General features: G+C 43.8%; 1 protein-coding gene across 9 annotated transcripts in view; it reads right to left on the reverse strand.

Moving 5' to 3' along the window:
• FRMD4A (FERM domain containing 4A) overlaps window positions 1–14,638 on the reverse strand; it is a 703,559-nt gene that overhangs the window by 161,435 nt on the left and 527,486 nt on the right. For all 9 annotated transcript variants that reach the window (XM_060397374.1, XM_060397375.1, XM_042230562.2 and 6 more), the window contains one exon: window positions 9,091–9,185. In XM_060397374.1, the coding sequence (XP_060253357.1) occupies window positions 9,091–9,185 (95 nt within the window). The remainder of the gene's footprint in view (window positions 1–9,090; window positions 9,186–14,638) is intronic.

A 14,638-nucleotide genomic window follows, 5' to 3' on the forward strand; every position in this document is an offset into this window, starting at 1 on the left:
AAAGCAAGAAGATGAAGTTCTTTCAGATGTCACTAGATGGAGAGGCTAGGTTTGAAGTTCTTCAAAAGGAAGATTTCTGCTCTTCATTCAGTCCAGTATCTTAGGGTCAGAAGTACGTGTGCTCAGCAAGGACAGCGAGGAATACTGGTGTAAGTTAGACTCTCTCAAAGAGTGGCTTTCAAGCGTGCGTGTGTGCATGTGTGTGTGTGTGTGTGTGTGTCTACAAGAGAAACACACACACACAGATGAAGTTTAAGAGAAGGAACATATAGGGAGGAGACTGGATGACTAAATCATGGGCTATTTTGCCCATCTGAATTTATGCCTTTAATTTTTTTTATTACACACAGAGGGATTGTTTGGTCTATAATGTCCTCTGAAGGCTACTCAAAATTTTCTTTTCTAGCATCTCCTACCTATATCTTAGATATTTACTGCCGAAACTAAAAATACAAGCTCTCACAGGCCAGTTAATATTGTTGTTGGTTCCACAACTGCCCTCCACGTCTGGACACTGCTCCTGCCGTAACTACACAATCTTTGTCTCCAATGAGAATTCGCCTAGGCCAGGCCCAGGCTCCCCTGTACCACTGGGCTTTGGCAGGAAAAGGTCACGAGAAAGATTGGATTCCTAAGACCCCTTCTGGTTGCCTCATTCTTTTTTCTCTTAGCTGCACACAGGAAGAGTTCTGCTAAAGCCCTTTTCTGGTTCCTGAACAGAAGGTCCTGTTGTTTGCCACGGCGTCTGAAGGTCTCAGCGGCCTGTCTCTGAGGGGGTAATGAACGCTGAATGCCGTGTTCCCAGAAGCAGCTATTACAACCCGGGCACCGAGGTTGTAGCCATTGATTTTCTCCTTGGTCGCACAGTACAAGGCATTTAATGAATGGAAATCCCAAACCTATTTCCAAATAAATTACATTCCCAGGGCTGCAACTTGTGGTGGTTTCTTCTGCAATTGGAAAACTGCTTTTCTGCTTTTTAAAATTGCACATCCACTTGTGACTGGGGATGCTCATCGACTCGGCCCTTTTCACATATCTCGGTCCATGCTGGTCCTGGTTCTAGTGTAGGGACACAGGACTCAAAGGTGCTGCTGAACCGAGGGTTCTCCTCGTTGTCCTGGCATTGGGTATACGGATGCAATTCCAGTGGGCATTTAATTATCCAGATAAATCACACTCCCTTATCAGTACCTATCCACGGCTCAATTAATTAAGACACAGCATGTTGTTTTTTTAAAAAAATCCTTAATCGGTTCTTCAACTTAGATTCTGGCTTCAGAGTGCCTGTGAACCTTCTAAAATTTAAGCACTAATTATTCTGTGTGTAAACAATTGTGGGGGTGAGGGAATGTAACTTCTTAAATTTCACAGGGGTCTGTGATTAAATAAGAGGTTAAGAACTATTCATTTTCCTAATTGGTACGTGAGAATATATTGGAACTGTACATGGCTTTGAAAATGTGCAACAGTGGCTTAACTGAGTTTTGTATCTTTCTCCTTCAACTTTCTAAATACTTCTCAATGTGTTCTTACAAAGATACTCATTTACAGCATTTGACAAAAAATCCTTAAAATTTATGACAGGAAATTAAAATTAAAATTAAAATATGTTACAATTAGCCATGACTTCACCTTGAGGGGTATTTGACCATTTCTGCTAAATAGCCTAAAAGCTACTCAGTTGTTGCTGTTGATGGTGGGATCCTCTGTCAACTTTTTAATTTTAAAAATGGAAAACTTGGGTGTTACAGGTGTTTGCCTATGCCAATATTCCATAATAACCTAAATGGGAAAAGAATTTGAAAAAGAATAGATATATTTATATGTATATAACTGAATTACTTTGCTGTACACCTATACATTGTAAATCAACTATAGTCCAATATAAAATAAATCAACTAAAGTCCAATATAAAATAAAAAATTTTTAAATTAAAAACTTGGGTGTTATCCATGTTTGCCTATGTCCAGACTCACTGAACTGTACACTTTAAGTATGTGCTGTGCTTGCTTAGTCGTGCTCCACTCTTTGTGATGCTTGGTACTGTAGCCCACCAGGCTCCTCTGTCTGTGGGATTTTTCTGGCAAGAATACTGGAGTGGGTTGCCATTTGCCTCCTCCAGGGGCTCTTCCTGAGCCAGGGGTCAAACCCGAGTCTCCTGTGGCTCCTGCACTGCCGGCGGATTCTTTACCTTCTGAGCCATGGGGGAAAACTTCAATATGTGCAGTTTTGTATGTCAATTTGACCGCAATAAATTTTTTTTAAAAATAGAAACCCAAACAGAGGAAAAATTATGACTGAAAATAGATCAGATAACTAAAAATAGGGCTCTACAGATTTAAATTATACCATCAGAACCATGACCTCCGAAAAAAAAAAAAAAAACCAGCCCGGGTGTTGAAACAGCAGTGGGAATATTTCAAAAATAACATACAAAAATAACTTTCCTTAAATGATGAATGTTAGTGTTTGATAAATGAAAATCTCGGTTACTCTATTTGCACTGTAGGAAACACGAAATCTGAAGTTCTGAGTGGGTTCTAACCAGGTTTCCCAAATCTGGAATGGGGAAGAGTTTACAACTTTGCAGGCTCGTGGCATGAGTCCTGATGGGCCCCAAACACTCAAAGTTAGAATGAACTCAGCTTCTCTTCCTGGATCTGGAAGGAGGGGGCAGAGACAACTTACACCAGCGTCCCTCTGCTCTGCGACAGTGGTTTTCAAACTGGCTACACACAAGAATCACCTGGAGAGCTTTCAAAAATCCTCATGCTTGGGCGACACCCCAACCAATTAAATCAGAATTTCTGGCGGTAGGGCCCGGACACTGGCATTTTATAAAGAGTCCAAGGTGAATCCAATGTGGAGTCAAGGTTGAGGACCATGTCAGTAGCAAAACATTGATTATTTTAAGGTCCAGTTTTTACTAGGACTTCCCTGGTGGCACAGTGGATGAGAATCTGCCTGGCGACACAGGCAACACGGGTTTGGTTCCTAATCCAGGAAGATTCCAAATGCCATGGAACAACTACACCCAAACACTGCAACTACTGAGCCGTGTGCTGCAACTACTGAGCCCGTGTGCCTGCAGCCTGTGCTCCAAAACATGAGAAGCCACCTCAATGAGACACCTGAGCACAGAAACGAAAAGTGTAGCCTCCGCTTGCTGCAACGGAAGACTGCATGTGGCAATGAAAACCCAGCACAAACAAAAATACAATAAAAACATATTTTAAAAAAACTTACACTAGGCTCTTACTTGGCTTCAGAACATTTTAAAGACTGTTAAAAGGACAAAGCTAGTGGAGGTGATGGAATTCCAGTTGAGCTGTTTCAAATCCTGAAAGATGATGCTGTGAAAGTGCTGCACTCAATATGTCAGCAAATTTGGAAAACTCAGCAGTGGCTTCAGGACTGGGAAAGGTCAGTTTTCATTTCAATCCCAAACAAAGGCAATGCCAAAGAATGCTCAAACTATCACACAATTGCACTCAGCTCACACGCTAGTAAAGTAATGCTCAAAATTCTCCAAGCCAAGCTTTAGCAATACATGAACCGTGAACTTCCAGATGTTCAAGCTGGTTTTATAAAAGGCAAAGGAACCAGAGATCAAATTGCCAACATCTGCTGGATCATGGAAAAAGCTAGAGAGTTCCAGAAAAACATCTATTTCTGCTTTATTGACTAGGCCAAAGCCTTTGATTGCGTGGATCACAATAAACTGTGGAAAATTCTGAAAGAGATGGGAATACCAGACCACCTGACCTGCCTCTTGAGAAACCTATATGCAGGTCAGGAAGCAACAGTTAGAACTGGACATGGAACAACAGATTGCTTCCAAATAGGAAAAGGAGTACGTCAAGGCTGTATATTGTCACCCTGCTTATTTAACTTATATGCAGAGTACATCATGAGAAATGTGGGCTGGAAGAAGCACAAGCTGGAATCAAGATTGCCAGGAGAAATATCAATCACCTCAGATATGCAGATGACACCACCCTTATGGCAGAAAGTGAAGAAGAACTAAAGAGCCTCTTGATGAAAGTGAAAGAGGAGAGTGAAAAAGTTGGCTTAAAGCTCAACATTCAGAAAACAAAGATCATGGCATCTGGTCCCATCACTTCATGGCAAATAGATGGGGAAACAGTGTCAGACTTTATTTTTTGGGCTCCAAAATCACTGCAGATGGTGACTGCAGCCGTGAAATTAAAAGACGCTTACTCCTTGGAAGAAAATTTATGACCAATCTAGCTAGCATATTGAAAAGCAGAGACATTACTTTGCCAACAAAGGTCTGTCTAGTCAAGGCTATGGTTTTTCCTGTGGTCATGTATGGATGTGAGAGTTGCGCTGTGAAGAAAGCTGAGTGCCAAAGAATTGATGCTTTTGAACTGTGGTGTTGGAGAAGACTCTTGAGAGTCCCTTGGACTGCAAGGACACCCAACCAGCAAAGGAGATCAGCCCTGGCATTTCTTTGGAGGGAATGATGCTGAAGCTGAAACTCCAGTACTTTGGCCACCTCATGCGAAGAGTTGACTCATTGGAAAATACTCTGATGCTGGGAGGGATTGGGGTCAGGAGGAGAAGGGGACAACACAGGATGAGATGGCTGGATGGCATCACGGACTTGATGGATGTGAGTTTGAGTGAACTCCGGGAGTTGGTGATGGACAGGGAGGCCTGGCGTGCTGCGATTCATGGGGTCGGACATGACTGAGCGACTGAACTGAACTGAACTGAACTGAACTGAAAATGTCATAGTTTTCATTGATCACCACACTTCAGATATTCATTGATAACTATCTATGGACACCTCAGAAATAAACTGTGTGATTGCTTCCAGACCACCAAAATAAAGTGAGTGTCACAAAAATGAGAGTCACATGGATTTTTTGGTTTCCCAGTACATATAAAAGTTATGTTTACACTATACAGTAGTCTATTAACTCCGCAGTAGCATTGTCTAAGAAAACAAGGTACATACTTTAATTAAATATACTTCATGGCTAAAAAATGCTAACACTCATCTGAGCCTTCTGTGAGTTGTAATCTTTTTTACAAGAGTAACATCAAAGATCATCGATCACAGAAAACCATAAAAAAATACAGTAAAAATGAGAAAGTTTGAAGTATTGTGAGAATTACCAGACCATATGACACAGAGACACAAGATGAGCGAATGCTGTTGGAAAAATGGCACTGACTGACTTGCTCAATGAAGGGTTACTACACAAACCTTCAGTCTGTAAAAAACACAGTATCTGTGAAGTGCAATAAAAGAAACCATAAAAAAACAAAGTGCGCCTGTATATCTTTTTATTTGTGCTGAGTTATTAAAAATAAAAGGGGCTAAATGCACATGAATCCGGAAATAGAAAAAGACATTCAGTGGGAAAAGTGGTGAAATTTGAATACAGTCTGTAGTTCAGTTACTAACAGTATCAATACCAAGGTTGATGTCTTAGTTTTGATACTTATCACATGGTATTTATGAGATGCACATTAGGGGAAGCTGCGTAAGGGGATATGAGAACTCTCTACTATCTGTGCAGCTTTTCTGTATAACTAATTATTTCTACATAAAAATTTTAAAAATTGAATTCAAAAAACAGAAGATAGACCTAGTACTAATCCTGCATTGATTAACTAACAATAGGAAATATCCCTGGACACAGAGTCTGGCACTGTGGCCTTGGACGCTATTAATGAATGCAAGTTAGGGGTGAAAGGAACTTAGGGAATCTTCCAGTTTCATCTACATTCTGTTTCATATCTCTTTTCTCCATGCCCATCCAGATCCCACAAAATGTCATCAACAGCAGTTCACACTGAAAGACTCACTGACTATACACGAGTCACATATTGTACTATTAGGAATTATAACACTGCTGGCAATTCCTAACACTAGTGCAGTATTTTATAGCTTATAGCATTTTTTTCTTCTTTTTTTTGGCTGCACCATGCAGCATGAGGGACCTTAAGTTCCCTAACAAGGGATGGAACTGCCCCCTGCACTGGGAGAGTGGAGTCTTAACCACTGAACTGGCTGGGAAGTCCCTACAGCACTTTCTAAGTCTTGTTTTGATCTGAATTAAGAAAAAGGCAAATGCATGGGGTATGCCATGGATTGCAATAAAGGAAAGAAAATGCAGAAAGTTCAACTGCATTTTATTATTAAATACACAGTGTAGTACCTGCGGAAATCACCCACACACAAACACACAATACACACGCAAAATTTGAAAATCCAATTATTAAATGATCTGGCATTACTGTCTAGCAGTGCCCAGAGTGAGAGCAGAGGCGGGATACAGGACAAGGATAATGGTTACCGACATATTATCACCACCCTAGACACTTCCCTGGTGGCTCAGATGGTAAAGAATCTACCTGCAATGTGGGAGACCTGGGTTCGATCCCTAGGTCAGGAAGATCCCTTGGCAACTCACTCCAGTATTCTTGCCTGGAGAATTCCACGGACAGAGGAGCCTGGCGGGCTACAATCCATGGAGTCACAAAGAGTCGTACATGACTGAGCAACTAAGCACCCTGCACAGACCAAGCCTCACCCACAGGCACCGTTCTTTGGTCACAGCTTTCATTCATTCCTTTCCCACCAAGAAAAGGAGAAAAGATCAGATGACCAAAGAGGCCATGAGCCAACGCCCTGGCCCCCGGCGTGGTCAGCCCTTGACTGACAATGCCCTGAGTCACGGCCACCCCTTTGTTCTGTCTCTTCATCCTGGTCTCTTGGAGGCTGGTTCCTGGTTTCCTAGGGGTCCCTGATACTCACTGTCCCACGGTGAGTCAGGCCCATCTGCCATCTCTTTTCCAGGAACTGTCTGCCAGCTGCAAAGTCTTGTCCACCAATCTCGGCTGGCTGTTTACCACTTCTACAATCGCCAGAGGAGCCCTCCCACCCACACCCAAGTGAGGAGGTTGGTGGCGGCCACTTTTCCTCTGGACGGTGCCAGACAATGGTTCATATCCTCCTTATCACCCCCGCCCTCCCCAACAGGGCTCTCCACCTGCCAGTTCACAGTCCAGGGAGAGGGACCCTTCCCTGCAGCCTGTGTGCCTCTGGCCTGCGTGCCTCCAGGCTGCGTGCACGTGTACACACACAGACACAGGCACGCACACACACACACACACACACACACACACATTCCCCACCAGCCCTGCGTGCCTCCAGGCTGCGTGCACGTGGTACACACACAGACACAGGCATGCACGCACACACACACACACACACACACACACACACACACACACACACACACACTTCCCACCAGCCCAGGGAGCCAGGAGAGTCAAGACCTGGAACAGACAGATATATACACACACATAGGCACACACACACACTTTCCCCACTGGCCCAGGGAGCTTGGGGCAGACAGGCTCCATTTGATGGGACAGGTGGGTGGTGCTGTGTGGTTTTCCTGCTTTCATCTCTCCTGGGAGCAGAGCGACTTTCTCCCTGACGTTCATTTCTTCCTGGCTGGTGCCATTAGGGCTGTGATTTGAAACCTTCGGCAGGTATATTTTTTCCTCCTGGGCCCAAGACGATAAGCTCATTCTCTGACTCGTTTATCCAAAAGGGAAGTCGAATTGGGACCCATCTTGAGTTCACTGGCTCTCTGAGAAGAGGAAATGTACTTGGGAAATGTGAACAATGGGATATGATGAATTGAAACTGTGGTTTCCTTCTAATTAGTGAAAAATGTCTGAGTATCAGTTGAGAGGGTTACAGTGGTTTTTAGGAGAAAGGGTAGAAAATAACTACATTCGTGAAAGTGGGTATTCTCCATGTATATTTGTACATTTGTCTTAAAGCATTTTTTAAAATTACTCTGCTGGCTCTTTCCCATCACAGCCCTCCAGGTCACAGCCCTGTTTACGAGGTCCCACCCACAGGCACAGCGATCCTTCTATACCAGGAGCAAGCGGTCCTGCCTCCCTTCTGGCTCCCTCCGAGGCTCCAGGGCCAGGGGCAGCCTGTTCCTCCCGACTTTCTGGAGCCAGGTGTGACTCTGCCCCCAGTACTGCTCACACTGCCACCTGAAAGGTTGCTATTTTAGAGTGTTGATTATCTGCCCAGTTTGCCCCAGACAGTCCCAACTTTCACCCTCTTTTACCCACAGGGTCCTGATATGGATGATAAATGCTGCGGCCGTCCCATCCATCTGCAGCTCCCAGAGGGTCCTCGCACATATACACCAGATCATCTCTCCCACTGACCGATGTGGATGCCCGCAGTCCTTGCTCCTGAGCCCAGCCTGCTTCAGTGGGACCTGCCTCCCTGAGTCGGCTTGTCCAGATGCTAGCCTAACCCTAATCTATTAATGTTTTAGGGCATCATCTCTGTAACTCCAAGGACCTGGAGGAGCATGTGTGCAAGCGTGTAGTGTGCGCACAGAGGAGGGAGAACTGTAGAACATTTGCTTAGAACAGAGTATCGAGGAATTTGTGCAGGTGTACGCCGTACTCTTTTATCAACAATATATTAAGAAGGAAACTGAAATTTTAGTAGAGACACTCCTTCCTTGTGTTGCAAAACACCACTTTAGAGAGCCACACTGAAAGATCACTGAACACAAATGTACTTTTCTTCAGACGAGCAGTCTTGAATTTTCCATTTTGATAGTCTACCTCATCGTTGACAGTGAAACTGGACAGATACTCTTCATTTTGAATGTATCATCGCACTGACTTCCTGTTATTGTTATTCCAACACTGGAAAGAAATGCTGCATTTCCAGACGTTTTCGTTTAACTCTAACAGAAAACAAACCCAGATAAATCTACTTTTTTTTAAAAAAAAGAAACATTTCAGTTCTGAACACGCACTGGCTTGATTATAGGAACTGGTTTACCTAATAATTTCATAATATGAGCATCACCCTAATTATATCCTTTGGCTGTTCCAGGCATGATCACAAGGCCTTTGAAATTCAAATGATGAACTTGGACTGACCCTGAACCATGAGACCTAAGTGGCCTGCAGTAGCCTTCACTGCGGACAGTTGAGACAGTGCGATTTCGGGTTCCATATTTTCCTTTCAGGTTCTCTGAACATGTGCGTACTTACGTCTCATCTGTGAAGGCAATTCCAAAGTATTCCTTCTCCTTCAGGTTAAAGTGAGAGGCCACGAGGTCAAGCAGCTCCTTGGCCAAAAGCTTGGGCTGGAGAGAGAACAAAATGGAAGAGCAAGTGATGAGAGATTCCGTTTCCTGAAACATGCAATCTCAAGCTCATATATCTTGAAGGGAATGTCTCAAAGTTCAAGAATTGTCCATACATGTGGTGTTTATAAAACCCAAGGAGTTGACAGTGCGGACAGGGCCGTCAGTGGACTGAGACCGTCTGCCTTTTTTCCTGGTAGTTTGTTCTACCAGCAAATGGTACTTGCTCACTGACAAGGCTGTCAGACCCCACAGCTCTCCTCCCCCACGCAGGAGAACATTTGATGCTAAGTTGACAGGAAGATATCTTATTAAAAAAAAATATATATATATATATATATACGTGAAAGTGGAGTCACTCAGTCGTGTCCGACTCTTTGCGACACTGTGGACTGTAGCCTACCAGGCTCCTCTGTCCATGGGATTTTCCAGGCAAGAATACTGGAGTGGGTTGCCATTTCCTTCTCCAGATCTTCCCAACCCAGGGATTGAACCCAGGTGTCCCGCATTGTAGGCAGACGCTTTACAATCTGAGCCACCAGGGAAGTCCCTTATATAAATACAGAGTCATACATACGTAATGGGCTACCCTGGTGGCTCAGATGGTAAAGAATCTGTCTGCCATGCAGGAGACACGGGTTCGATCCCTGGGTCAGGAACATCCTATGGAGAAGGAAATGGCTGCCCACTCCAGTATTCTTCCTGAGAAATCCCATCGACTGAGGAGCCTGGCAGGCTACAGTTCATGGGGTTGCAAAGAGCCAGACAAGACTAAGCAACTAAGACTAACATATGTAATATATATATGCTGTGACATACATCAAATATACATTGCATAACACAAATGTTACATAATACTATATTAACACTATAATTAATATATTATAGAATGTGAAGATAGATATATTGGTTTGGCCAATAAGCTCATTTTGATTTTCCCATAAGATATAGTGGAAAAACTTGAACTCTGTAGCCACCTTATATATATATATATATATATATATATATATATATATATTTACCATGCACTTATATAGTATTTGCTATGTGCTATCTGCTATGTGTTAGGGCCTGTTCCAAGCACTTTAAAAACACCAGCTTCTTTAACCCTCATCACAACTCTATTATTAATTCCATTGTATGGGGAGGAAACAGGTGCTCAAAGATTAAACATCTCTCTTTAAGTACTGGGGTTGAGATTTAAACCCTGGCTCCAGAGACTACCCTTGACTATTCTATGCGCGTGTGTGTGTGTGAGTGTGTGTGTGTGTGTGTGTGTGTGTGTGTGTGTGTGTTACTCAGTCGTGTCCGACTCTTTGCGACCCCATGGACTATAGACCATCAGCCTTCTCTGTCCATGGAATTCTCCAGGCAAGAATACTGCAGCGGGTTCCCATTTCCTTCTCCAGGGGATCTTCCCAACCCGGGGATCAAACCAGTGTCTCCTGCATTGGCAAGCGGATTCTTTACCATCTGAGCCACATGGGAAGCCCCGATCATTCTATATGCTCCCATAATTTAAAATTCAAACAATAAGAGTATCTTCCTGCCAGAAATGTTGACATTAAGGCCAAAGGAACTTGAGAATAGTTATTTAAGAATAAACCAAAAATCTGCCTCTCCAAGAATATTTTTATCACCAACTCTTTCCTGAACATCTCTGCCAATCTAAAGGAGTGTGTCAGAGCCTTAGCTATGAAATCATTGTAGCTGTTTGCATCGTCAATACATCCATCACTCTGGCCTATCACTGTTGAGATGACCACAGACTACGAGGCTCATATTTTATTTTCTTGGGCTCCAAAATCACTGTGGACAGTGACTGCAGTCATGAAATTAAAAGGTGCTTGCTCTTTGGGAAAAAAAGCTGTGACAAATATAGACAGCGTATTAAAAAGCAGATGCCTCTCTTTGGTGACAAAGGTTCATATAGTCAAAGCTATGGTTTTCCCAGTAGTCATGTATAGATGTGAGAGTTGGACCATAAAGAAGGCTGAACACCAAAGAATTGATGCTTTTGAACTGTGGTGCTGGAGAAGACTCTTGAGAGTCCCTTGAACAGCAAGGAGATCAAACCAGTCAATCCTAAAGGAAATAAACCCTGAATATTCATTGGAAGGACTGATGCTAAAGCTCTAATACTTTGGCCACCTGATGCAAAGAGCTGACTCACTGGACAAGACTCTGATGCTGGGAAAGACTGAGGACAAGAGAAGAGTGTGGCAGAGGATGAGATGGTTAGATAGCATCACCAACTCAATGGGCTGAGTCTGAGCAAATTCCAGGAGGTAGTAAAGGACAGGGAAGCCTGGTGTGCTGCAGTCCACAGGGTCACAAAGAGTCAGACACGACTTGGCAACTGAACACCACCACCACCACCACCAGGTTCAGATGTAGGAGGGGAAGGAAAGGCTGATAACAGAGACGCGGAGCCAAAAGGTATCAACTATTTCTAAATTGCCTCCAAGATCAGGTTTTTGTAGATGCATTGCCTTTATTCTACAACTGCCCTGTTCCAAGCATACTCCCTGGATGTCTCTAAGCACAAAGCAAAAAAGGATTCGAGAAGGGAAAACGTGTGTATGTGTGTGTGTGTGTGTGTGCACGCGCGTGTGTGTGTATTTCCATTAACACACATTAGTATACCGTTCCTGAGTATATTTCCTGTTCTGGTGGTTACTTGGTTCCATTTTTCTATTAAGAGGGTGGATAAGATGTGTAAATCAAGAGTTACATACCAGGACTTCCCTGATGGTCCAGTGGTTGAGGATCTACCTGCCAGTGCGAGGGACACGGGTTCGATCCCTGATCTGGGAGGATCTCATGTGCCATGGAGCAACTGGACCTGTGCACTGAAACTACTGAACCAGTGTGCTGCAACCACAGAAGCCTGAAAGCCTAGAGCCTGTGCTCCACAATAAGAGAAGCCATTGCAGTGAGAAGCCCACACACAGCAACTGAGTAGCCCCCACCCGCCGCAACTAAAGAAACCCTGTGTGCAGCAGCAGACAGCCAACACAGCCAAAAACAAAATACATAAAACTTAATTTTAACAAAGAGTTACATAACAGTTTTAGAACTAGCATAAGATCTAGCAATTCCACTTCTGGGTATTTATCCAAAGTAAACAAAAACACTAACGTGAAAAGACATATGTACCCCCTTGTTCACTGCAGCATTATTTACTACAGTCTAGACATGGAAGCAAGCTGTGTCCATCTATAGATGAATGGGTAAAGAAAATGTGGTATATACACAGTGCAGTATTATTCAGCCATAAAGAAGAGGGAAAGTTTACCATTCACAACAACATGGGTGGACCTTGAGGGTATTATGCTAAACGAAATAAATCAAACAGAGAAAGACAAATACTATATGGTTTCACTTATATGCGGAATCTAAAAAAGAAAAAAAAAACACTTCATAGATACACAGAACAGACTGATGGTTGCCAGAGATAGGGGGAAGGAGTAGGGGTGGATGAAAAGAGTTAAGATGGTTAAGAAAAAAAAGAGTTACAAGACAGTTTAGTTTCTTATTTCACTTTTTTGGTGCTACTAAGGACTGTACTGTGTCCCCCCTCCCAAATGCATATGTGGAAGCCCTAAACCCCACCATGATGGTATTAGGCAGTGAGGCCTTTGGGAGCTGATCAGGGTTAGATGAGGTCATGAGGGCAGGTTCTCATGATGGGATTAGTGTCCTTATAAGAAGAGATCCCAGTGAGCTGGCTTGCTCTCCTTCCCCCAAGTGAGGACAAAGTGAGAAGGCTGCAGTCTCCAAGTCAAGAAAAGAGCCCTCATAGAGCCCAACCAGGCTGGCACCCAGACCTTGGACTTCCACCCTACAGAACTGTGACAAAATAGGTTTCTCCTATCTAAGCCTCCAGGTCTACTGTATTTGTTAGGCAGCGACTAAGACAGGGGCACTTCCTTTGATCCAACAAACATTTATGGAGTGCCTAAAATGTGTAGGGCACTAGCGAACCCTGCAGGAGATATGCAAATGCACAGCACACAGTACTTGCCAACAGGCCCTTAGACTCTCGTGAGGGCACAGAGTAACAGCTAGTGTTCATTGCAAAAAGCCAAAGCAGATGGTTCCGTCTCTGCTGCCTCATCCTGGGCTCCCAGCATGGCAGCCTCAGTGTCTCATCACCACCAATTTACCAATGAAAACTGCCAAAAATGATGACAGTGGTTTTGAAGTGGGGGCAGAGCTTCCTCCCCTCAAAGGACATAAATCAACAGGAGAATCCATTTTGATAAATCAATGTCATCCCATATGCTATACTTCCATTCACACTAAGGCGGGCAGGGGAGTAAATGTGGCACATCTCAGAGCGTCATTAATGAGTGACAAGTAGAATCTAAGGGGAGGAGGGCTCTTGGAGCTTCAGGCTGTATTTGTTAAGGGACGCTGTGGGGCTGTGTTGCTAGCATCACCTCCATCCCCACGAGGTACCTGGCTGCCCAGATAAAAAGTATTTAATGCAGAGGCTGTGACCCACTGGAGGGAGGCAAGGCAGATTTTTACATTGCAAAGTACCGTAACTCATCCTTCCAAATGCTCGCATCCCTTTCAGAGCAGTCATAGCATTTCTATAATCTGCTGTTTCTTTAAACATTTTGATCATCTTTGGGGTCTGCCTTTGAAGCTTGTGTCACATGTGGAAAAGCATCCTCACTGGTCTCGGAACAGATTTGATTTTTTTTTTAATGGCAAAAGTCAGATGAGGTCAACTCTGGTGAATGGTGACAGAGGGTGCATGGGGGGAGCACATTGGATCAAACTGGTTTTCTAAAATGACGTGTCACTGCCATTATTTGTAGGTTCTTAGAGGTAATGGGGAGATTCCCAGTCCAAACTTGGAAATGATGGAAATAAGATTTCCTTCTCTTTGAGAGTTAAACTTGAAAGCCATCATCTCAAGAGAAATATCCAGAGGTATACAAATCTACCCAAGAAAAGAAGAGAGTTAAACTTGAAAGCCATCATCTCAATGGAATTGACCAGAGGTACACAAAGGAGATCCAACCAGTCCATTTTGAAGGAGATCAACCCTGGGATTTCTTTGGAAGGAATGATGCTCCAGTACTTTGGCCACCTCATGTGAAGAGTTGACTCATTGGAAAAGACTCTGATGCTGGGAGGGATTGGGGGCAGGAGGAGAAGGGGATGACAGAGGATGAGATGGCTGGATGGCATCACTGACTCGATGGACGTGAGTCTGAGTGAACTCTGGGAGCTGGTGATGGACAGGGAGGCCTGGCGTGCTGCGATTCATGGGGTCGCAAAGAGTCGGACACGACTGAGCGACTGAACTGAACTGAACTGAACATAAATTTACCCAGGAAGAGACTAGAAGTCATCTACCACATGACTAAATACTGTAATCGTTCCATAGAATGGGCTGGGTGAATGACCAACCAGTGTGCAGGAGAGGTGGTGGG

The sequence above is a fragment of the Ovis aries genome, chromosome 13 (genome assembly GCF_016772045.2).
Source record: "Ovis aries strain OAR_USU_Benz2616 breed Rambouillet chromosome 13, ARS-UI_Ramb_v3.0, whole genome shotgun sequence".
Taxonomy (NCBI): Eukaryota; Metazoa; Chordata; class Mammalia; order Artiodactyla; family Bovidae; genus Ovis; species Ovis aries.